Raw genomic sequence first — 25,765 nt, forward strand, 5'->3', positions numbered from 1 at the left:
ATCCCACTTTTGCCTGTGAAACTGATACTTTCTTTTTTCAAGATAATACTTTATACTGAAGGGAGTGTGAGAACCTGGCTCCTCCATCGATTGAACCTCTCTGGCACAGTTTGGGAATATCTCAAACCATTTGCCCAAGATAACCGTGCATCAGTGCCCCACCCAGACCCCTGTGTTCTTATCTCTTAGTGCACAGGGCCTGACCTCCAACACCACACCTGCATTTCTCTCCAGTGGGATCTCTCTGGGGTTTAAAGCCCTCCTTGCCTGCTCTTGTGGCCGACTGGAAGCGCAGGGAAATTAATACCACCTGGGAGCAGCCAATCACCGACAGGGGCAAGTGCTCAGATCCCCAAGGGCCTTGCCCCTCCGGTCTGGGTAAGTCTGGCGTGTTTTCTGCACTGGCTCCCAGTGTCAACCAGCAGGATTCAGTTCCCACTGCCCACAGAGAGCTGCCTTCTTGGTGGTCATCACTCCCCATCCTGCTCTCCACTCCCCTTCAGGGTTTCCTTCACTTCCCAGATAAACTCCTTGCCTGTGGATCCTCACCTCAAAGGAACCGAAACAAGGGCTTCCCTGGTGGCGCAGTGGCTGAGAGTCCACCTGCTGATGCAGGGGACACGGGTTCGTGCCCCAGTCCAGGAGGATCCCACATGCCGCGGAGCGGCTGGGCCGGTGAGCCATGGCCGCTGGGCCTGCGCGTCTGGAGCCTGTGCTCCGCAACGAGAGAGGCCACAGCAGTGAGAGGCCCGTATACCACAAAAAAAAAAAAAAGGAACCGAAACAGACAACCATTAATTCGTTGTAAGGCACTTTCCCATGGAAACAGTCATGAATATGTACAAAGACTTAGCTACTAGGATATTCGGTGAAGTCTTTTTTCTCAAAGAAAATAAAAGTGAATACACCAGGAAGTAGTGGTTAAATAAATCCTGGTATATTCATGAAATAGAATATTCCTTGGCCACTTAAAACACATTAAATATTATACAAAGACCTGGAGAGAACATTCACAATAGGATGAAATGAAGGAAGAATGTTAATAAACACTAGATATATTTGGTATCTTTGCAATATTTTATAACTATATACATTTGCCAAAATATTTACTAACTGTGGTTACTTGCAGGGAACATGGTTAATAGTGAATTTAATTTCCTTGTGTGTGTACACCTCTATATTTTTCAAATTTTCTGTCAGAATCATGCATTACTTTTGTAGTTAGAACATGTAGTTTAACAATAAATAAATGCAACACCCATGAAGAGACCACCTAATAAATATAATTTATACGAATTTATTAATGTTTTTAGTTATTACATCAGAGAAAATATACTTGCCAGTCTCTGTAATTTAGGCTTTTGTCAAACTCAGATCCATTTGGCTCAAGCAATGACTATCTGCTCAGGCATATCACCCATCAATTTTATACATCATTCGTTCCCCCCAAAGTCAGAAATCTATACCATTCATTCATATCATATCAAGTACAAGGAATGAACGTTTCCTTACTTAAATGCACAAAGTGACATCTGGGAAGCATGAGCATAATTTAGAGCCAGCCATTATTGGTAAAGGAATCTATCACAACCACCTACAGATGCCAGAAGATGAGGTTACAACTCTCCGGGGGTGAGGGGGGAGCGGTGGTGGGAAGCTGTGGCTCCCAAACAGGCCCCATTTCTGAGTAGGTAAAGTACTGCAGGTGGAAGGAGGGACCTATCCAACCCTCTTTGCAAGTGATTTGAAAGATGACACGTGTAGTCCAGATTAAAGATACTGGAGGGAGCAGAAAAGATATTTAAATATCTCTACCTGTATGTGTGACTAATGTTTAGATCATTTTTATTTTTTAAGACACACTCTGGGGTGTTATTTTCTGGCAAAGTATTTCTTGAATAAGCATAACATGAATTTAACCTGTGACTCTTTTTGCAAGTTTCCAACCCAGTTCTCAGTGTGCCTTGGATTTATGAGATTTCTTCACTCGCTCTTTTTTCCCGAAGCATTTCCGGAAGGCAAAGGCACAGCCCTTAAAGGTGACGAAGATGACTGTCAGTACGACCGCCAGGAGGAAGCCGATCACATCCAAAGAGTAGTACTGGTACCAGGTGAGGTCATGCGCTGCAGGGCGCAGGTGTGGCGCCCCCTTGTGCCTCATCACAAACTCCACCCAGAATACAGCCAGGTCTAGAGGCTCCATGGGGCGGTCCTTGTGAAGGCTAGAGAGGCGCATGATGTTTTCCTTATAGCTGAACACACAAAGACAGTTATGTGAATGTCTGGAACACCAACAGTAGGGAACCATCCTCTCTCTATGCTTGCTTCCAGTTAGGAACGCTACCAGATTTTCCAAACTTGGCAGTTTCTATTGTAACCAGAAAAGAAAACACACACTAAATATTCTTTATGAAAGAAAGAAAGAAAGAAAGGAGGGAGGGAGGGAGGAAGGAAGGAAAGAGAAAAAGAAAGAAAGAAAGAGAAAGAAGGAAAGAAAGAAAGGAAGGGAGCAAGGAAGAAAGAAAACTGTAAGTTAAAATTATAATTTTAAATTATTTGAAACTTGCTTCCTACTTTTCTTCTTTTCTTTTTAGTGATATCTTTGTAGGCAGTTGATCATACTTTTTTGGTAACAAGATAAAGAAATAAAGGAAAAGGTCATCTCAGAAATTATTAATGATTTCCCATTCAGTGAGAGTGTAAACGATCACTTCTAGCCAAAGTAAAAGCCATTTTTAAGTGCCATCTCCAAGACAGTGCTATGCTTTCAACTCAACTGTCGAAACATCAAACCTCCAAGTGCTAACTTTTGCATGAGGCAGTGTCTTTGCAGCCCGTTAAAGAAAAATGGATTCCTGTTTATTTTGGACTGTGTTGATAGCTGAGTCAGAATATCCAAATCCAAAATGGGTTACGTACTCCAACCCTTAGTACGGATGCACTAAAAGAGGAAGGAGAAGGAGGACGACGAGAAGGACAAGAAGAAGGCAAAGGGAAAGAAAAGAGAGAAGAACTTGAAAAGTGAGGCGCTTATTCAGGAGCAGTTATGATCATTGCTTTTCTTGACTATGTCCATCATTTTATTTGTATACATTATTATAATGTACTATTAATATGTGGCCATAAATTGTTAAACATCTTCCTTGTATATAAATCTTCTCTTATAAAATAGATTTTCTTGGACTTTCATTCATTCATTCAATATTTATTGAGCACCTGATATGGCCTGGTTGTATAATCTGATGTTGGAAATTTTTCCACTTTTTTTTATTTTATGTAGGTCCAGTCCCAGCTTAGAGTGTTGGGAACATGGAGATTCACAATCGGAGATGGCTCAGAAATGAAGAGATGAAGTTAGTTAGTAACTTAAGCTGACCGATCAGTGTTTTTTGCTTTTTTTTAATGATAATGTACCAGAGAATTTCTACCAAGTCATTTTTAGGTTACAAGTAGTTGTCCATACCACTGAATGAAAGGTCAAAATTACATCACTAATATGAGCCTCAAGAATGAGTTTCCAGCATCTGGAAAGAAATCGGGCTTTAATTGTGCTATGTGAGCAGCATCGCCCGATGCCGACATGCTGGGCTGCAGGAGCCAGTCGGAATGATGGATAAGAACCACAGCAACTGCTCTGGGAAGGTTGTTACTGACACTGTGAGCACTTTACCCTGGGGTTATGCAGACAATTCTTTTTATTCACAGGCATCACACACATGCGAGCACCATCGTTTCTAGCACGTTTTCCTTGTCCAGGCTCGGCGTCCCCCTGTGTAGTGTGTCCTCCCATCTGAACACACTCCAGTCTTTTCACATCTGTCCTCCTTCAAAGTGTCCCCCTGTGTAGTGTGTCCTCCCATCTGAACACACTCCAGTCTTTTCACATCTGTCCTCCTTCAAAATGAAGCAAGTATGGGTGAAGGCTCCTGACACTGTCATAGATCCGTACACACATGCATGTGCACACGCACATACATGATTGATCATTGGATGAAGTCCACTGCTGGCAATCACTTCTTCTCATAAGGTTTTGATCAGCCTATCACTTGTAGCAATACAATAAAGTTCGTGCAGAGATAATTTGATCTGGTGGCTTTTTGCCTTTTGAATTGTTTCCATAGCCACATTTGAACAAACTTGACTTTGCTTTTATTATAAGCCTTTGTCATATCACATGACACACACAAACACACACACACACACACACACATATTAATAAACCCCACGGACAAAATTTCTCACAGGTTTCAGCGCTCGGAAAAGCTTTACCTTTAAGCACCTGGTTTGTTTTTATCTTACGGACACTATGTTTCTTGTAATGGAATACTTCTCTCTTTGCAGGAACTTATAGATCAGACATCTATTATATTGACATTGTTTTTTTTTTAACTGGAGTTTTAAGTATACCAGGGGAAATAATATTTAAGATCACTTCTGTGATAAATTCCCTAGGAATTAAAGCATCTTTTTCTAAAAGGAATAATAATAACCCCAAATCTTCTTGCTTATAAATTAGATCTTGATGTATTTGTTTTCACATCTGAAGATTTACTGTGAAGCGATGGCCAAAATATAAGTAGTATTCCTTGGTAGCTTCTCTCTTACCTTTTGTCACTGATGACAGTTTTCAGGGCATTTTCTAAATCTTTTGAACTCATTTCCAGGATGTCCAAGGTTACTCCGGCCCCTCGGGTCTCCATGCGCTTTGCATTGTCCATCTGATCACCAAACAAGGGCATCATCACCATCGGAACACCATTACATATTCCTTCATAAACACCGTGGGAGCCGGAATGTGTGATAAAGGCCCGAGTCTTTGGGTGACCTGAGAAGCAAAACAGGGAGAGATGCCAGCAGTCAAGCCACTGAGTTTCACAACCTGACATCGTCTAGGTTCTGAAAGCACTCTCAGGACCCAGTGCCATCCACACGTGGCCCTTGCAGAAACGTGCAGAAGAAAATGTGAGTTGAGATGTCCTACTGGGTAAAAAGCAACATGAGATACATTGGCCATAATATTTTCCGGCTAAACAGTTCTTTAGAATAGCCCTGCCTGAGCCACTTTCTTAATTTAACCTTGGTTTGACCTACACATCAAATCCTCCCCACGTACCAAGCAGATCATTTTGGGGCAGCCACTTGACAAGTTTTGTATTCTTCGCAAGATTCGGCGGTGGAGTCCCAGTGTACCGCCACAGGACCTTGCAGAAGCAAAAAAAAAAAAAAAAAAACAAAGTTTAGGAACATAATATGATTTTTAAAACAAAGCAAGACATCTGCTATAGTAGCTAGAAAGTGGAGTCTCTCTGAATGAATATAACCTTGGCAAGGGTGGGAGGTATAGTGACTAAGAAGGCTTCTGGGGATGGGTAACATTCTGTGTCTTGTTCCAGAGGCTTGATTCCACGGGTCTGTTCACTTTGTGAACTTGTGAACATTCATCAAGCTGTACATTTACGATTTTTGCACTTCTCTGCACTTCAAGGGAAAGTTTACTTAACAAAATGAGTGGGCATAGAACTATTAAAGCAGAAATATAAGAAACAAATCCAGGGTTCTAAGCAAGAGCTTTTTGGAGAAATATTCTTATGCAATATGAAGGAACACTATCCTGCCCATTTTATTTTTAAAAATAAATTCTAATATACTTTTGAGTCACTTAGAGAGAAAGAGACCTCCTCGTGAAGTGGATCATGTTTTAACAGAGTAGTTGAGGGTGAAATTGCAAAAAAAGAACAGCTTTGGATTAATAATTGGGAAGTGGCAGGGAAACCCAAGCCTAAAGCCCAACTCATAGAATTAATTTAGGTACTGAAAGCCTGGGGTTAGAACTCTTGTGAAGACAGATAAAAAAAAATCACGTAGAATCTTCTTACTGTCTGAGGTATTTTGCCCAAAGCATCAGCAATTTCCGTAGCTTTCTGCTCCGGAATCTCTGAGACCATTGAGCCCAGAGAGAAGACCACAATTCCATGTTCTCCAGAAGCATTTACATAGGCTTCAAATTCCTAGGACCAGAAGAGAAATTTCCAGTTAAATTTTTTTCTCATATTCTTTGGCGACAGCATACATTCAGCTATGAATCAGGTATCTTCCTCTTAAGAATGTGATTAAAGGAGTGTGTGTGTGTGTGTGTGTGTGTGTGTGTGTGTGTGTGTGTGATAGAGACACAAAGCATCAGTGTGTGTTAGAGCATCCCTCCCTCCCTAACTGCCTTCCATCCCACAGGAGGAAGGCTTCCTGCTTACAGAGTTATCACTTGGTTTCTTCTTTGAGATACAGAATCCAGGTAATGTGCCAAGTTTCCAAAAGAAAAGTGATCGGAGGTAAGACCAGATCCACTTCCCCAGGGCTTCAGGCAGCTGGGAAAGTCTGGGACATAAGCAGGCCTTTAAGGGTGCGCAGGGCTGAAGCAGAGGGTTGAAGGCAACGGGGTGGAGGGAGGAGAGGGAAAGGGGCATCCTGGAGAGAGGAGAGAGCCTTTCAGCAGATTCTGGGGAAGGAAACATTGGAGGAGAGGAACACCGTCCAAAGAGGACTTCGGAAAGCTTTCTATGGACTAAAGCTCCCGTATTGCCTGTCTAAGAAAATCTACAGTAAAGACCTGTATTACTTTTCAAGGTTTCTAGAATATTCTTTTATACTGAAAGAATGAATGGAGTCAGAGCAGAAAGCTACAGACAGCATTAAGGATTAGACTCACGATTAAGGAAAAAGCCTCAAGTAGCAAAAACATCCTTTCATAGCTCTCGCCTCCCTGCAGCCTAGGGCAGTTTCCCACACGGCAGCCGAACGCACTTGGATGATTAAAGATCATGTTCATGTCAACTCAGTGGTGAAATTCAACCAGTCAACCGTGCATTTTTCCACCTTTCCTGGAGAAGAGTTTCTAAGAGTTTAAGTGAACTTGCCTGCGTTAGCAAGAAGAGTATCCGGAAGTTTATCTGAATCTTTCTTTGCTGGTTCCTTAACGTACTGTGAAAAGTAAACTAGGTGAGAAAAATACAAAATAGGGGACAGGAACTCTTGCCAAGTGTGTCCCAGAGATCTGAGCCCCTTCTGTGGAGTTCAGAGAAGGTCAAGGGCATGTGAGTAAACCCTGACTACCAAACTACCAAAGCCACTGGTGGGAAGGAGAAACAGGCAGAATCTTCACCCACCCGGCGTATGACCCTCACAGAGTGCTCACGTCCTGTCCCAGAAGCTGATTCCTTATATCACTATGTCCGTCATGGTCATCCAAGGAAGGCTGCACAGGTAAGGCTGCTCCATTGTCTCAGGAGGCAGCCAACCAGGACCATCCGCAGGCATTACGGCCTTGGCTATTTAAGGACAAAGCTCAAATGAGGCAATGGGACTTTCTGAAGAAACTTCTGGGCCAGATGACAGAGGGAATGAGGAATGAAGAACAGAGAGGGGGCCACACGCTAAGCCCTCTGCAGATTACACCAGCTTGTTGCCCTCTGCATGGGAGGCAGCATCATTCCCAAACGGGGGGGCTGAATTGATTCAAAGTCCTTCCCTTTGCCAACGGCGTCCTATTGCCATTAAGTCGACTTTTTTTATCAAGGAATAATTTTTTTTCTCTTTGTCCGTGCCGTGCGGCTTGTGGGACCTTAGGCCCCCAACCAGGGATTGAACCCAGGCCCTGGGCAGTGAAAGTACAGAGTCCTAACCACTGGACCGCCAGGGAATTCCCAAGGAGTAATTTTGTTAATCAAGTGAGTTTTGGTGTATTTGAACTGTACACCGTGATTGATTTTCCAGTTAACAATGAATCTTACAACCACTAGAACACGAGCAATCCGTGGTTCCCTTGAATAAAGCAGGAAGACAGGATTTTAGAAAATGTCTGTGTGTATGGGGTGAGAATCAGAGATGGCAGGGATCCCAACTAGTAAATACAGATCCTAGTTTACGACCTGGCAAAGGCCCTTCCCTAAAGTAATAAGGAATAGACTTAGAGACGGATGTCAAACAAAAGCTCTGAAAGGATGCGACAAAACGGTTCAATGAGAAGAACAGCAGTTTTAACCATTAGCGTTACAACCTGGAGATGAGCGGTGGGTGTGTTTCAGGAAGAGAGGAAGGAAGCCCCTAGATTCAGCCCTCAACAATAATCTTAGCTCAGCCTGATCTGTTCCCAAACTTCAGAGCCAATGCCAGAGTGCTCCAGGCTTCAGGAAATACATGCACACACACCTGCATGCACACACACGCAGGGGCACACACATACGCAGTGGGAATCTGCTTAAAGGAGATAGAGCACGGCATAAGTAGGGCAATTTTCCCCCAACTGTTGGTTATTAATGATCTAATTAACTCCTTGAGAGTCTCCAGACGGTTTTATACGTCTCCAAAGAGTGCCAAGGGCATTAGTGAGACTGCGTGATGTGGTTGGCTTTGCCCAGAACTGCGGGGTTTCCTGGGAGTTTCAGTGTTAAAACCAGAACAGTCCTGGACAAACCAGGATGCTGGCTCCCCTGGATGTGAGCTAGGAGACTTCAGACGGGGCTCAGCACACGATTTTCAGAGACGGCTGCCAAGCTTGATCCCAAGCACGCCAGTAAAGCCACTGACCAGCCCTACTGCCAGCCCATCCCACTGTCTAGTCTGCCCCCACCAGCCTCAGGCCCTGTTCTAGGGCCCTGGCTCCTGGCAGCTGTGTCTTGGTCTTTCCCATTGGGCCCATCTGAAAGGTCAGGGAGTGGGTATCATCGTCCCCGCCGACCATGCTGAATTTCCTAAATTTCCTAGGACCTCCTCTCCTTCATGAAACCCACTCTCACTTTAACCTTGTCTAGAAAGGGCCAATGTCCCCTCCTTCCATACCCTTCCACAGCCACTCAGCCACCGTAGGATGTGATTAACACAGAAGGAACGTGCAGGGCCATAAACACCCAAAGTTAGGTAATATCACTTGGCTGGAGTTTAAATGCCATGAAAGTCCGTTTACAGAACACAGAAGGGCAAGCTGCAGAGCTTGTGTTATCACGGCCAGTGTCGATTCTGGGCCAGTACAGGATTCAGTAATGGTAAGGTCTACCCCCTACTTGGCAAAAGTTCCCCTAAACCTTGCCCCGATTTCACAGTCTCTGGAATGGGCAAAGAGCGAAGCCATGTGATGACTGAAATAAACCTTGACCCCCCAGCTCTTATCCCATTCCAAAAAAATAAGGCTCCCCAAAGCGAAAAGACTTGCCTACTCCAAGGAAGCTTTTAATATAAAAATCCTGACTTTTGCTGCAAGTTTAGTATTTTCAGTTCCAGGCTTTTATTAGATTTTTCCTTCCCAAATGCCTTTTGTTTTGCAAGAAAGCCTCGTGAAACCTTTAGTATGTTGGAAACATGTCGCTTTATCATTATACATTCAGAGCCACTTACAAACATTGCAGGCTTCCCTGGTCGGCACTCTTTCTTTTCCTCGTCATCTTCAAGTATGTTCTCACCCATCTTCTGTTTGGCTATTTTCCTTACAATTAATGTGGATGTATGGATGTCATCTCTGTAACCCTACATGTCTGTAAAGGTGGTCTCTCACCCTGAGAGGGGAGTGACATCTTGGAATTCTTGAGTTTCATGCCTTTGCTCTCGACACTGTTCTATCATCTTTATTCTTTCAGACACCCCAAAGGTATGCCCAGCACCAGGCTGTGCTTTCTCTATGGACTCTCATTACCAAAGATTTTTATCTTTATTCTTGATAAGTTCTGGACCTTTACCAATAGCATTGGGAGTAGGTTGGTCCCCACTAGAGGGAGGGAAGCACAGAGTAACATTCTTTAATTAATAAAAAGGAAAAAAGATAACAGCAACGTGACAAACCAGCAAAAATCAAGAAAAGGGGAGATGACAAAGCAAAATAAAAATAAACTGGAAGAATTATAATCAAATCTATCAATTGTTAAGTACAAACAGGAAAAATTCAACTATTAAAGGAATCTGCCTGACTAGGTTAAGAATATCAGCTCCATGTTGTTTAAAGAGAAAGAAGAAGGTTGATGATATGGAGTAGTAAAGAGGCACTAGAGAAGTGTAAACAAAAATAATGCAGGAATGGTGGTATTAGTATCCAAAAACGGGGAATTTCAAATTAAAAGCACTTAAAATAGGACAAGGAGAGCTACTATTTGGTACAACTTACAGAGACATTCTCACACCTAAGCTTATTTGCACCAAACAAGGCAGCAACCAATACATACTCAATACAATTCACCACTTAGACAAATTTACAGGGGAAAAAATATATCAATAAATGATATAAAAACATGATAGCAAGAAAGGCAGTTGATAACGTTCTTCAGCCTCTCCCATTAAACATCCAAAATAAAGAAGGAAATCATTTAAATAAATAAAGACGGTTTGCCAAAAATCCATGGCAAACTTAACGCAAAGCAATGAAATGAAAATCTCACTTGGATATGCTGGCTAGCTTTCTTTCCTTTGACCTGAGATACGCCCGTTGGTTTGATGATATTTCACCCCTTCCTTTTCCTCTGTCTGAAAGAGAATCATTAATGGTTTTCTATACTCTTAGGTTTTCTCATCTTGCTTTCAGAAAATCAACACCACCTCCTTCTTTCTTCACCAGACCACCCCATCAGACACAAATGTGTCCAACGGGCCATTTCTCAGAATCTTATTGCCATAGGACTTTTGAGGGATTATCAGCTCTCTCTCCACATTACAGGGGCGGAAGACAGAGTATGGAGACCCTGTCTTGCAGCAGTGAGGTAGAGGCATCCACCTGACACTTGATTTCTCCTGGTTTTCTTCCCGCTGCCCAGAGTTTCTCCTGGCTGTGACAATTACATGATCATTTAAAATATGAACCACGTCAGGGGCACGCTGGAAATAAGATTCATCGCTCTCCAAGGGTGATGATAGCCCCATAGTAGGAGCCAGACTCAGCACCTGGAAAGTGCCTGGGCTACCAGCAGATTCTCAACCAATACTTGAAAAATAAATGAATGCACGCCCACTGAAATGTCATCTTCTTGAAGAATCCTTCCCAAACCCCCTTTTGAAGGAGCCTCTCCTGCTATTCTCTATCTCCTCTGTTGAGACTTGGAAGAGGATGTGAATGCTACTTTTCTGCATGGTGTAGGGGAAAAAAATTAACATATAAGCATTTAAGAGAGATGCATGAACTTTCTGCCCATTGTCAGAACCTGGCTATCTGGTGATTTGCTTAGTAGAGGAAATGGAACTGCAGGATTCAGCCTATCAGAATATCTAGAAATGAACCTTTAATCAGGAACATAAAGGCAATTTTCCCTGCTGGGATCTATAGATATCAAAAAATGATTTCAGCAATCTTGACTCCTGTGAGCCTGACCCAGTCACAGGCAAAGTGCATAAAGCACAATTTTGTTCTCTGCAAGGAACCCTGAACCCAGCATGCTGTGTTTATGGCATTTAAACGATGTTGCATCTAATTGATTATTATCTGCTGGAGCACACAAAATAAAGTGGCCAAAATACACTTTCCTGAAGTATCTGATAAAAGAAATAAGCCAGAAGATGATGCCAAAGACAGCTATAAATTACAACTCAGACCTAGGAGACTGGTGAGATATCAACGAGAGAGGACATTTGAGACTATCTCAGCATGCTCATTCAGCATCTGTGGCGAGCTCATCTACCCAAAGCACTTGCTAGACTACAGGCATTTAAAGTTCCCACTCAAATACACACCTGAGATAGTGGCTTTTTGCTAGCGCAGTTGATCCCACCAATAAAAACTGTATTGGGCATGATGGGCCTTGGGTAATTATTTACAAAGTCACTTCTGAGAAGCCAGATAGATGCATAGCTCATAAGGTCCTGGAGAGTCACGTCTTTCTGAAGGACTTCCGAGGCAAGTGGTGCGTACGGGGAATAAACCACATTGCACAGAAAGCTCTCTGACAAGGCAATGAGTATGTTCTTCACCCGCTGCAGGAAGGTCATGCGATCTGAGTTAAAGGACAGAGGCCTGGGCACATAGGACGGTGGGTTGGGGCACTGGGTACCCTGGAAGTCCAGGCTGCACGGCAGTCCATTCAAGAAGAACACAGCAGGCACAGCCAGGTACTGGGCCACGATGGGGCCGCAGGGAAGGAAAGGGTCTGTCAGTACAGCATCAAAGCTGCCTTCTGCCAGGGAGGACATCAACTCCTTGTTGTGCAGTAAATGGGAGCAGGCGGAAAAGAGTAGAGCTGAGTCATCTTTGATTTTCTTGTATATTTTGACCATGCGCTGCAGAAAAGGGTCGTTCTCAAAAACACTACGCCCAAGGTTTATAAAAGCCACTTCCAAGTCCTCCCTTCGGAATGGCACGGGATACCTCTTCAAGGTGTAAAATGCCCCTTCTTTAACGTACATGGAGGCGTCGGGTGCGAGGACCACTATGTCATGTCCCTTGCGCTGCAGCTGCTGGACGATCCGAACCAAACTCAGCCAGCGGCTGCCGTCTATGGGGACCACCAACAGCTTCCCACCCTGCGTCAGGGCAGGGCCAAGCGCACACAGCAGCAGGCCCAGGATGAGTGGACGTGGACCCTGGGACCCTGCTGTCATGGTGCCCCTGCCGTTGCTACCAAGACTGTCACCTGCCGGAGGTCTGCCCTCTCCCACTTACACAGCGCAAGAACCAAACTGTACACCAAGTTAATGTTTGATTAGGTCACATGACAATCGCTGTCAGTCAGCTAGTGGTACCTGGAAGTTTACTTTTAGAGATAAAAAGGGTACAACTTGACTAGGTCTCTTCATAGGCAACAACAGTTTAACTGGCTGGAATCCCTTAACAATCACTTGAATCACATTTTTTTTATCTTTGTTGGAGTATAATTGCTTTACAATGTTGTATTAGTTTCTGCTGTACAACAAAGTGAATCAGCTATATGTATACATATATCCCCATATCTCCTCCCTCTTGAGCTTCCCTCCCACCCTCCCTATCCCACCCCTCTAGGTGGTTGCAAAGCACCCGAGCTGATCTCCCTGTGTATGCGGCTGCTTCCCACTAGCTATCTGTTTTACATTTGGTGGTGTATATATGTCCATGCCACTCTCTCAGTTCGTCCCAGCTTCCCCTTCCCCCTCCCCGTGTCCTCAAGTCCATTCTCTACATCTGTGTCTTTATTCCTGTCCTGCCCCTAGGTTCATCATAACCATTTTTTTTTATTCCATATATTTGTGTTAGCATACAGTACTTGTTTTTCTCTTTCTGACTTACTTCACTCTGTATGATAGACTCCAAGTCCATGCACCTCACTACAAATAACTCGATATCATTTCTTTTTATGGCTGAGTAATATTCCATTGTATATTTGTGCCACATCTTCTTTACCCATTCATCTGTCGATGGACATTTAGGTTGCTTCCATGTCCTGGCTATTGTAAATAGAGCTGCCATGAACATTGTGGTACATGTCTCTTTTTGAATTATGGTTTTCTCAGGGTATATGCCCAGTAGTGGGATTGCTGGGTCATATGGTAGCTCTATTTTTAGTTTTTTAAGTTACTTCCATGCTGTTCTCCATAGTGGCTGTATCAATTTACATTCCCATCAGCAGTGCAGGAGAGTTCCCTTTTCTCCACACCCTCTCCAGCATTTATTTTTTGTAGATTTTTTGATGATGGCCACTCTCACCAGTGTGAGGTGATACCTCATTGTGGTTTTGATTTGCATTTCTCTAATGATTAGTGATGTTGAGCATCCTTTCATGTGTTTCTTGGCAATCTGTATATCTTCTTTGGAGAAATGTCTATTTAGGTCTTCTGCCCATTTTGGGGTTGAGTGTTAGTTTCAGGTGTACAGCAAAGCAATTCAGTTATTTTTATATATATATATTCTTTTTCAGATTCTTTTCCATTATAGGTTATTACCAAATACTGAATATAGTTCCCTGTGCTATACAGTAGGTCCTTGTTGTTTATCTATTTTATATACAGTAGGTGTATGTGTTAACCCAGCACTCCTAATTTATCCCTCCCCCACTTTCCCCTTTGGTAACCATAAATTTGTTGTCTACGTCTGTGAGTCTGTTTCTATTTTGTAAATAAGTTTATTTGTATTATTTTGTAGACTCCACATATAAGTGATATCATATGACATTTGTCTTTCTCTGTCTGACTTACCTCACTCAGTATGATGATCTCTAGTTGCATCCATGTTGCTGCACATGGCATTCTTTCATTCTTTTTTATGCCTGAGTAATAGTCCATTGTGAGGTAGATAGATAGATAGATAGATAGACATACCCAGCCACCGCATCATTTTTTGACTCATTTATCCAGCCAGCATCTATTGATTCTGGCACAGTACTGGGCTTGGAGTCTCCAGCAGAAACCACCACAGATGCATCTCCCACCTCCCCAGAATTCATGCTCCATCTAGAGAGACAGACTGACAATCTAAACAGATAAACAGACACATCAGAGGTTGTGACCTAGCAGGCTAAGAAGGAAATGAATGCTGCTGGAGTAGAGAATGATGGGAAAGGAAGCCCAACTCAAGTCTGTGTGCACAGAAGGCCTTTCTCAGGGCAGATCTATATCCATTCAGGGAGGCAGTGAGAGAGCACTCAGTAAATAAGAAACCAAAAAAGGGCTTCCCTGGTGGCGCAGTGGTTGAGAGTCCGCCTGCTGATGCTGGGGACACGGGTTCGTGCCCTGGTCCGGGAAGATCCCACATGCCGCGGAGCGGCTGGGCCCGTGAGCCGTGGCCGCTAAGCCTGAGCGTCCGGAGCCTGTGCTCCGCGACGGGAGAGGCCACAGCAATGAGAGGCCCATGTACCGCAAAAAAAAAAAAAAAGAAAGAAACCAAAAGAGATCAGGCAGCAAAATGTCAACTGTGCTCATCACACAGGCCCAACGTCTAGGGGAAAGAAGACACTTTGGGAAATTCTGATGATCAGTTGAAGGCGAAGGGGCAAGATGAACAAAAATACTAAGAGGGATACGTATCTATTGAGCATATGCTATGTGCCAGGTATGACGCTTAGTACTTTACAACACATCTTAGGTAATCCCCAAGAACTGTGCTGTAAAAGCTGATACTCTTATTCCCATTTTACAGACAAAGACACTGAGGCTCAGAGAGATGGAGTGATTTGCCAAAGTCCTGTATTTACTAAGTGGCAGATCTGAGACCCAGGCCCTGGGTGTAGAAGCCTGCAAGCACTGCCTCTTTTTTTTTACATCTTTATTGGAGTATAATTGCTTTACAATGGTGTGTTAGTTTCTGCTTTATAACAAAGTAAATCAGTTATACATATACACATGTTCCCATATCTCTTCCCTCTTGCGTCTCCCTCCCTCCCACCCTCCCTATCCCACCCCTCCAGGCGGTCACAAAGCACCGAGCTGATCTCCCTGTGCTATGTGGCTGCTTCCCACTAGCTATCTACCTTACGTTTGGTAGAAGCACTGCCTCTTAACCACAACTCCCCACGGCCTCAAGCAGGGCCCAGACAACAGTATTAAGACTGAGATGGAAATGCACAACAAACCAGAAGACAGAAGTAGAGCTATAATCCCCACAGTCATTACCCAATCAAAATAAATGGAGAGAAGGCAGACGGCAGGACTTTGGGATTAAGTAGAATGCACTCCCACAGCAATACCCAGCACCAGCTGGTGCCCCAAAGATCGGGCGAAGGGTCAGGGAGCCAAGTGTGGCAGGTGCCGAACAGAAGTGCCCCTCCCCAGGAGAGGGCAAATCGCAGCGCAGACAGAACTGGGCACCTCGCTCTTTCCTTTTGGGATCCATTGTTGTTTGACACAACCCCAGGATGAAAGCACAGAGCCCAAAGTTTTCACTATGGACATCACTGGCCCATACTTGGGGATCTGTTAGGAGCTTCGCGGAGAAACTGCTAACTTAAATTGATGTCCTGGGGGGCATGTTCACAGGGCCCCCCTCATTCTGGTACTTAGAGTAGTTCCTTAGAGTCCCTTTTTCCTGTACCACCATCCTTCCTCCACAGACCTCTAGTCTTGTGGGTGCTTACATATGGGTGCACATGTGTGCACGTGCTCACACTCATGTACTCTGAAGCTCCCTGCCCTCCCTGCCCTGCCCAGACACAGTAATTCTCCAGGACCAAGATTCTGGGTGAAGAGAAAAGAGGTAGCAATGCTTTTGCTCATTGGTGTGCGCTTATCTGCCATTCTGAAATTCATAGTCCAGTTTAAACAGTAAGGGCAGTAATTCTTCCGAAGTCTCAATGTTGTGAGAGCTCATCTGTAGATCACACAGAGCAAAGGGGCTGTAAGTACACACAGTCACCCTGGTAATGATTTTGTGGCTTTCCTGCACAACGCAGAAACTCAGAAATTTTTTTTTTTTTCCCGGTACGCGGGGCTCTCACTGTTGTGGCCTCTCCCGTTGCGGAGCACAGGCTCCGGATGCGCAGGCTCAGAGGCCATGGCACATGGGCCCAGCCGCTCCGCGGCATGTGAGATCCTCCCGGACCGGGGCACGAACCCGTGTCCCCTGCATCGGCAGGCAGACTCCCAACCACTGCGCCACCAGGGAAGCCCAGAAACTCAGAAATTTTTGAGGCCTCTGTGCGCTTGGATGGTTTGGGATCGTGACTCTGCCCATGACCAGGAAATGTTCTTTACCAATAGGAATAGCAGACAATCCACACACTGTCAAGAATTACGACCAAGAACCACAACTAAGCAATTCGATAAAGCTCCTGCCCTGACACCCGTGAAGATCTGACACCCAAAATCCATTGTTAATTCCCCCACTCATCAAATATTTATGGGAAGTCTTGGCCCTCCCAGCACCGTGCTAGGAGCTGGGGCCAGAAATCCAAGTTAGAAATGGTCTGTGCCTGTCAAGAGGGCTCTGGTGGACAAACAACCAGAGGCAATTACAGGGCAGAGTAAGATGTGCCCTGGTTGGGGAGCATATGGGTGGCCAAGGAAACTGAGCAGGCCAGTGATGTGGTCTTGCTTTACGGGCTACTGAAGAGTGGAGCGTCTGCAAGAGCATTCCTGGAACCCATTGGAAGGTGATTTATTTTAAAGCTGAAGCCAATAATTAAGAAACCCACCACTCCACAGACTCCTAGTTCTTTTGATGGAATCAGATTGGAGCTGCTTGTTACTAAACTAAAAGGGTTACATAAACAAGTTCTTTGTCCTCTGGACAATCTGTGGGACCCTGCAGGGGGAAACAAAGCCATCTTCCTTAAATCTCTGTAGCATTTTGCTTTATTCTGCCTTGCATCCCTTAGCAGTCTGCCTATCTGTCTCTGCTACTAGACTCTCTCTGTGTCTCTGCCTCTATCTATGTATCTATCTATTCACATATATATACATATATATGTCCACAGGTTCAGCTTTGGAACCACTCTCTCACACAGGTGGCTGTCCATGGTTCTGCAGACAGTAAGACTCAGTAAATGTCTCTGTATGGATGTGACACCCCTTCTCCCTTTGCTCTAGGCCCCATGTCGAAGCAAGAAAGTGCTGAATCCAAATCATTCTGCCACTGTTTCTCAGACCCACCTGCCATGGTCCTGCTTCAGGGCCTCAACCCCCAAGCCCCCTAATCCCTACCTGTCCCTTTTGGTTCCCTGCATCAGCTGTCCACACACCACCACCACCCCTGAAACCTTGCTCAACAGATCCCTAGGGCCCGGAATAGAATTCAGACTCCTCAGCCTTGCCCTCAGAACTCCCTGGGATGGACTCCAGCTGACTCCTCCTCTCTAGCCTTTCTGCTTGACCCCTCCCTCTGCCCCTTTCCCTCCTGCCCTTCTGGATCACTTAACCCTTGCAAAACAGACCTTGTATTTTTCCATATTGCTTTGTTTACACCGGACTCTACTCCCAATCTGCTTCCTACTACTGTTTATTGCGTGCTTAGCAAATGCCAAGTTCAGGGCTTCAGTCTCTCCAGGTGATATGGAGTCAGCAGTTTGTCATGGTGAAACGGTGCACCCTTTTGGATCTACTACCCTTCATGATGAAATGTTGAGAGTTCATTGGTTAATTATTTCCTCTTAGAACTAAGTGACCTTTAACTGGTGTTGCCTCACCATTTATGAAAGCAAAGAATATAGAGTCAGGGAGAGAATAAGGAGGAGGTGGAAAGAAGTCAGATGTCAAAAAGAAAATCATGGTTATGATATAGCAGTTTTAGCAGAAGTAATCATTGAACCCCAAGTTTACCCACAGCACTATAAACATGGCCAAACAAGCTTTAATCATTTTGATATACTAGACGAGGTGTTCACAAACTATGTACAAACCATGGGCCTGAGCCCCCTTGGGATCCCCAAGACTTCGTAAGAGAATTTCGCAAAGTTAAAACTATTTCCATGATAAAGATATCTGACTTTCGTGTACAGTAGAATTTCCCAGCGGCTACATGACACGTGATATAGCAATACATTGAATGTAGAAGCAGATATAAAAATCTAGCTCTCTGTTAAGCCAGAGAGATGAAAAAAATGTAAAATGAAACCACTCTTCATTAAATTTCTTTGGCTTGAAAAACAGTTATTTTTCCATAAAAATATGATTTATGTTAGCATGTAATGGGTGTATCGTTATTAAATTGACTAATTAACTTTGACTGTTGCAATTTTTAATGGAGTAAGTACTGATAGATATAACCCACATAAACTCAAAAGGGTCTTGAAGCCAAAAAGTTGGAGAAATGCTGTCCTAGACAAATGATAACGGCTGTCCTTCAGCCCAGGGTCGCACTAAACTCACTCCTGTTGTTCTACCCCTACCTCAGGCCGAGGGGAACCCTGACGTAAACGCTATTTTAAGTAAAGCATTTCCTAAGGCATTCAGAGCCACTGCCCCCATTTGGAGACCACAGGTCAGCTGAGGGCCGGGTGGGCGGAGCGAATGAGTGGGCGGGGTCTCCGCGCCTGCGTGAAACACGTCACAGAGCGCCTCATGGGGAGAGCATTCTGGGATGCGGCCTCGGCCAGTGAGACGCGGGCGTCGTCACAAGGGGCGCCCCCTCCGCGCAGCCTGGCCTGGTGGGCACTTTGGCCCGTGCCCCGGGGCTGACGGCCGCGCCGCTCGCCCTGTCCCTGGCCTGCAGGCCGTGCCCGGCCGTCCAGCATGGTGGACTACTACGAGGTGCTGGGCGTGCCCCGCCAGGCCTCCATCGAGGCCATCAGGAAGGCGTACCGCAAGCTGGCGCTTAAGTGGCACCCGGACAAAAACCCTGAGAACAAGGAGGAGGCGGAGAGGCGATTCAAACGAGTGGCCCAGGCCTACGAGGTGTTGTCAGACGCCAAGAAGAGGGACATCTACGACCGATACGGCGAGGCGGGAGTGCAGGGCGGCGGTGGCGGCCGGGGCGGCAGGCCCTTCGGGGACCCCTTCGAGGACCCCTTCGAGGGCGTCTTCACCTTCCGCGACCCGGCCGACGTCTTCAGGGAGTTCTTCGGCGGCCAGGACCCGTTTTCATCTCACTTATTCGGAGACCTGCTTGAGAACATTTTGGGCGGTCGGAGGAGCTCCCGGGGAAGCAGAAGCAGAAACAGAGAGTCCGCACCGATTTTCTCCACCTTCAGTGAATGTCCAGCATCTGGAGGCGGTTTTTCTTCCTTTGATAGAGGATTTACCTCCTTTGGTTCCCTGGGCAATGGGGGCCTTTCTTCCTTCGCCATGTCTTGTAGTGGTGGGACGGGCAACTTCAAATCCATGTCGACTTCCACCGAAATCATTAATGGCAAGAAGATCACCACCAAGAGAATCATTGAGAATGGCCAAGAAAGGATAGAGGTGGAAGAAGACGGAGAGTTAAAGTCCATGATGATAAACGGCAAAGAGCAGTTACCACACCTTGACACCAAGTGATTCCGGCCCACATTTAATTCAGAGCACATTCTGAGGAAGAGCAGGACGTTCTTTTTTTTTTTTTTTTTTTTTTTGAAGATTGCAAGTGAGCTCTACTTTCAAAACAACTGTACTCAAGAATTTAGGAACAGTTCAAGGCGATGCCTGTTTGGTGTTGTTGGGACCACAGAATGGGACCTCTGTTTTTCTTTAAAACTGTGGTACATATCTGTATGCACTCTGCTATTTATTAAACATCCCAAGGCTGACAGTGCTTATTTCATGGTACTAAGACAAAATGTTCACCACCGCACTTTGAACCTTGCCTTTCCATTTTGTTTGAAGTGTGCGCCAAGTAGCTCGCTCTGCAGTTAACATTGTGAAGATAAATACATTTACTTCATTTCTTTAGCACAAAGTAGTAAGAGATAGGAATATATGAATAATACTCCTGGCTTACAGATGGTTTTTAGTTCTACCTAATGCTGGTGACATAGTAAGAGTTGACTATTTAAAAATAGCGGTAAACCTAGGCTTTTTAAAAACAGGTAAACCTGGCATAGGCGATGTATTAGTGTCCTATGGCTGCTGTAACAAATTACCACAAACTTGGTGGCCTGAAACAGTGTCTGTTTATTCTCTTAGAGATCTGGAGGTCGGAAGTCTGAAACTGGTTTCACTGGATTGAAGTCAGTGTTAGCAGGGACCGTGTTCCCTCCAAAGGCTTGGGCAAAATACGTAAATTCCTCATGGTAACCATTAGTTAATAGGATCCTTAGGACACTATTAAGATAACTTGACTTAAACAGTAATTTAAAAAAAAAAAAAACGGTGGTGATGACTCAAAAACTTTATTCAATTGCTAGCTGTACCCAAACTGGTTCTACAACTGTGAGGGCTGGAAATGTAAAAAAGCATTTCCATAAGGCTACGCAAAACTATCCCATTGCCATGTGTATAGTGTATCTCATTTCAAGTTAGATTGACAAAAGCCAGAAAGATTGGAGAGACTGGAATAGTGGAAAGTTTGGAATATTGATTGAGTGATGAAACACACACACATCTGAGAGGATAGCTTTCTGTTGGCACAATTTATGCCCCCAAAGGGGGCACGGTCGCCTTAGGACAGTCCACTGCAAAATGTTCCATCCTCCTTGGTCATCTCCCAAGGAAAGGTTTGCGTAAGGCATGAGAGCAAAAAGACAACTGAACTGGACAGACTAAAACTGCAGCATGTTCTTAGTTCTTTACCGAAAAGTCATGTGACCTGAGCACATTGTTAACAAACTTAGAATATATGAGATTGAGTTTGGATACCCTTTGGTCCTTTAAAGTCCAATCCCCATGTAATGACATGCAAAAAATACACAGCAGGGACACAGGATTCAGCCACCACTCTCCTACAGGGATACACGGAGTCTGTTAAAACCATATCAAATAAACAAGTCAATGAAGTACCTCGGCAGTGCTGCTTATATACTCTCTACAAGCAGGATCAGAATAAAACAGACTACTTGGGCTTTTCAAAAATGAGTTCATTTGCTTGCCAGGCAAGGGAACACACTGTTGAAGACATTCATGGTTGTTGAGGGAGCTGGAAGGGATGGGGAGCAGGGAGAGAAGGGGGATGTTAGGAGTTTTGAAGTGATAGGAAGGGAGGTGCACGGTTTCGTGGTGCTTATGCTAATTAAGGGTAGAAAATTACCGTTCTGGATAGAGCAAAATAAGTGCATTTGTATACAAATGGTTAAAATTAAGTCCCCATCGTTCAGTGGTCAGGTAAGTCTTCAGTTGAATCCAGTAAGAGTCTGGCACACCAAGATGACACAAGAGGTCTTAGATCTTCAACCGCTCTGGGTAGTTAGAATAGTTGAGGGCAAAGACAGCGTTCAGTTTTGATATATCCTGGATTAGTACTGCTAAGTGGAAAGTTTCCCTTTTACAGAAATAGAAAACATTTAAAGAATTTTCGGGGAATTCCCTGGTGGTCTAGTGGTTAGGCACTTTAACTGCCATGACCCTGGTTCAATCCCTGGTCAGGGAATTAAGATCCCTGCAAGCTGTGAGGCGTGGCCAAAAAAAATTTTCAAAACTGAAAATCCTTTTTAAATGTCTTGACTCAAAAAATCACACTGCTGTAGGCCTGTATATAAGTATTCCTCTTTTATGGAAAGGTTTGAATGGGTTTCAGAGTGGAAGAAAAGCATTTCCTCTGGTGCAAAAGTGACCATCTCAAGTCCCCTGCGTTGGATTCCCTCCATGGAATCACTAGCACCACCCCACAGAACACACCAGGAGGGAAAATTGTGTTCCTGTGAGCTCCAAGAGACCTGGGGACCTGTAGTCATCTTAGCAGAATCCAGATAGACACTTCCCCGCTGGAGCGCCACACTTAACTAGTTCTAGTTTAGCTTATCTCACACAACAGAAAGCATTTGAAAGAAAGAATACTCTCTTCAAATAACCTTTAAGGATCAGTCTTCTTTCCCCTGTGATTCCATTCTTCTGTCTCCAAACAGGGAGGGAGTTCCTCTTCATCTTGGGCAATCATTCACCCAAATGCTTACTTGTCCAGGAATTTCTAATTCCACTTTCTCAGTAAACACAGATTCATTTCCTCTTGTCCTACTCTCCTTTGAACCCTTTCTGTATAATTTCAACGACCACCAATGAGCATACACAGCAATCTAATGTGACTACACTCTGGGAAAGAGTTAACAACCTCATTGATGAAATAGTCTATTCTCCATCTTTAACCCATGCAGCTGAATTTTGGACTTATTAGTAACTTACAGAACTCTTTCCTCCTATTAATATGCAACTTGTAGAATACCCAATCAGAAATAAGCTTTGTTAAGGTGGAGCTCTCTAAGGAAAGCTGCTTATTTGATTTTTCGTTTTTGTTTTTGTTTTCCACTTAGTGAATGAGAATACTTAATGTAAAATCAGGGAGAATGCTTCATTTGAGGTATCTATATTTGGCAAAATAAAGAGGAACTCTTTACCTTGGAACTTTATGAAAACAAAACCATTTGTTGAAAATGAGTATATTCATATTATGGGAGGGGCAGTAACTAACTTGAAGGAAGCAAAAGAGTGAATTTTTAAATGCATATTGAAAGCAGTAAAGATCATAATTGATAATGCAAAAAGTAAAATCAGTGTAGAAGTATGCTCTTCCAGAGATCATCTCCCAGAATGCGTCAGGAAAATAGAGTAGATAGGATTGAGGAGCAACATGAGAGCAACAGAGCCTGGAAAGTAGAAATCTGTGGGTGACAGATGTTCCCCAAGAAGAGACCAGAACAAAATTTCAACAACTTAGAGGAAAACTTTCAAGTTTTCAATAAGATCTGGGTTTAACTTTAGGCTGATGTTGTGTGGTAGGCAGAAAAATGGCCCTGCAGAGAAGTTCACATTCTAATCTCTGGAAGCTATGAATATGTTGCCTTATATGGCAAAGGGACTTTGTAGATATGATTAAGTTAAGGGTCTTGCCATAAAGAGATTACCATGGATTATCTGGGTAGTTTCAACCTAACCCCACGGGCCCATATAAGTGAGAGGGAGGCAAGAATGTCAGAGATTTGGAGATGCTGTACTGCATTTACATGGAAATGGAAAAGTACCAGAGAATTCCCAAATTAACAACAAATAAAATTGTTTATAAAAAAAGGAAAAAGGAAACACAAAAAGAATGAGCTTATACTAAACGGAAGGAATAAAGTAATTATATTGTGTGAATGAACATAATTCTTACATCAAAAGAAATAGATTGGATGGATATTTTTTAATATTTTTAAATTTTTAAGTAAACTTTTAAATAAAGGTTTCAAGTTAAAAGAGATAGACTTCACATATACATGGTCAAGTTACTTTTTTCAAGGGTTCAAAGAATATTCAATAGGGACAGTCGTTTCAAGAAATGGTGCTGGGAAAACTAAATCTCCAAATGTAAAAAATGAATTTGGTCTCTTACTGATGTCATATAAAAAATTAACTCAAAATGGATCAAGGATCTAAAACTATAAAACTCTTTGAAGAAGACATAGGACAAAACTTCACAACATTGAATATGGAGAAGATTTCTTGAAAATTACACCAAAGGCATAGTTAATGAAAAATAACAAACTGCTGATAGTTTGGGTTTTCTTTTTGCGGGGGGGCATGCCACACAACATGAGGGAACTTAGTTCCCCGACCAGGGATCAACCCCGTGCACCCTGCAGTGGAAACGCAGTCTTAACCACTGGACCGCCAAGGAAGTCCCTAAAAAATTAACAAATTGGACTTCATGAAACAATTTTAAATGTGTACATCAGAAGGTATTACCACAGAGTAAAAAGGCAGACCATAGAATGGGAGAAAATATTTGCAAATCATATATTTGATAAGGGATGGATATCCAGAATATATAGAGAACTCCTAAAACTCAAAAACAACAAAAAGACCTGATTCAAAAATGGGCAAAGGACTTAGACGTTTCTCGAAAGATGTGCAAATGACCAACAAGCACATGAAAAGACGCTCAACATCATTAATCATTAGGGAAATGCAAATCAAAACTACAATGAGATGTCACCTCACACCCATTAGGATGGCTATCATTTAAAAAAAACAAAGCAAAAAATACAGAAAACATGCCTGGCAGAGGATGTGGAGAAATTGAAACCCTCGTGTACTGTTGGTGGGAGTGTAAAATGGTGCAGCCACTGTGGAAAACAGTATGGCAGCTCCTCAAAAAATTAAAAATAGAAATACCAGATGATCCAGCAATTCCACTTCTGGGTATATACCCAAAAGAATTGAAAGCAGCGTCTCAAAGAGATAATTGTATGCCCATGTTCATAGCAGCATTATTCACAATAGCCAGAAGGTGAAAGCAAATTGTGTCCATTGGCAGTTGAAACGCAAAATGTGGTCTGTCTACACAATGGAATATTATTCGGACATAAAAAGGAAGGAAATTCTGACATATACGACAACATGAATGAACCTGGAGGACATGATGCTAAGTGAAATAAGTCAGTATCAAAAAGACACATACTATATGATTCCACTTATATGAGGTACCTAGAGTAGTCAGATTCATAGAGACAGAGAGTAAAATCACGATTGCCAGGGACTAGGGAGTTGGGCAAATGGGGAGATGTTGTTTAAGGGACATAGAGTTTCAGTTTTTCAAGATGAAGAGCTCTGGAGTTTTGTTGCACAACAATTTGAGTATAATTAACACTACTAAACCATACCTTAAAAAAATGGTTAAAATGGTAAATCTTATATTACGGGTGTTTGACCACAATTAAACATTTTTAAGAAGCAAACTTCATGAAGAAAACACAACAGTCATAAACCTATGTGCACCGATCTAGCAGCTATATGTTTAAAGTAAAAACTATTAAAATTCCATATGTAAATTGACCAAAATTCAGTTAAATGGGAAAATAATTTCAGACACCATTTTCAGATTTGGGCACAGCGAGTTTTTTTTTTATAAAAAATTGAAAATACACATTTTTAGTTTTATCTATGGAAGATTTACAAGTGTTGATCATATGCTGTCTGATATAGTAGCCACTAGCTACACATGACTACTGCGCACTTGAAATGTGCATAGCCCAAACTGATATGTGCTGTAAGTGTGAAATACATACCAGATTTTGAAGACTTAGTATGAAATTTAAACATGTGAACTATAACAACTTTATATTGAGGCAAGTGGGCAAGATGTCAGATTGGAAAGAACTTGAGCTCACTTCCTGCTGCGGGCACAGCAGTATTACAATTTACAGAGCAAATATTGAAGAGAAAGACCTGAAGACTAGCAGAAAAGATCTTCTACAACTAAATATATAAAGAAGGAACCACAAGAAGATGTGCAGGAGAGGTGGAGACAAGGTAGAGTGAAGACCCATACCCTTGGGTGGACGACCCACAAACGCGGGATAAT

The 25,765-nt window shown here is 43.4% G+C and overlaps 2 protein-coding genes across 5 annotated transcripts in view; one reads left to right on the forward strand and one right to left on the reverse strand.

Moving 5' to 3' along the window:
* Positions 1 to 915: 915 nt before the first annotated feature.
* LOC101329554 (UDP-glucuronosyltransferase 1A1) overlaps positions 916 to 25,765 on the reverse strand; it is a 64,615-nt gene continuing 39,765 nt past the window's right edge. For 2 of the 4 annotated variants that reach the window (XM_033859496.2, XM_019923625.3), the window contains exons 2-5: positions 5,877 to 6,008; positions 5,114 to 5,201; positions 4,606 to 4,825; positions 916 to 2,252 (exon numbers count right to left, since the gene is read on the reverse strand). In XM_033859496.2, the coding sequence (XP_033715387.1) occupies positions 1,955 to 2,252; positions 4,606 to 4,825; positions 5,114 to 5,201; positions 5,877 to 6,008 (738 nt within the window). In that variant the 3' untranslated portion in view covers positions 916 to 1,954. Of the gene's footprint in view, positions 2,369 to 4,605; positions 4,826 to 5,113; positions 5,202 to 5,876; positions 6,009 to 11,697; positions 12,861 to 25,765 lie in introns of those variants that run through there. The other 2 variants (XM_004322351.4, XM_073807084.1) reach the window with 2 other exon arrangements.
* LOC101329265 (dnaJ homolog subfamily B member 3) lies at positions 19,093 to 19,836 on the forward strand. The gene has a single exon (XM_033859497.1). The coding sequence runs from the start codon at positions 19,093 to 19,095 to the stop codon at positions 19,834 to 19,836; it is 744 nt and encodes a 247-aa protein (XP_033715388.1).

This window comes from Tursiops truncatus, chromosome 7 (genome assembly GCF_011762595.2).
Source record: "Tursiops truncatus isolate mTurTru1 chromosome 7, mTurTru1.mat.Y, whole genome shotgun sequence".
Classification (NCBI taxonomy): Eukaryota; Metazoa; Chordata; class Mammalia; order Artiodactyla; family Delphinidae; genus Tursiops; species Tursiops truncatus.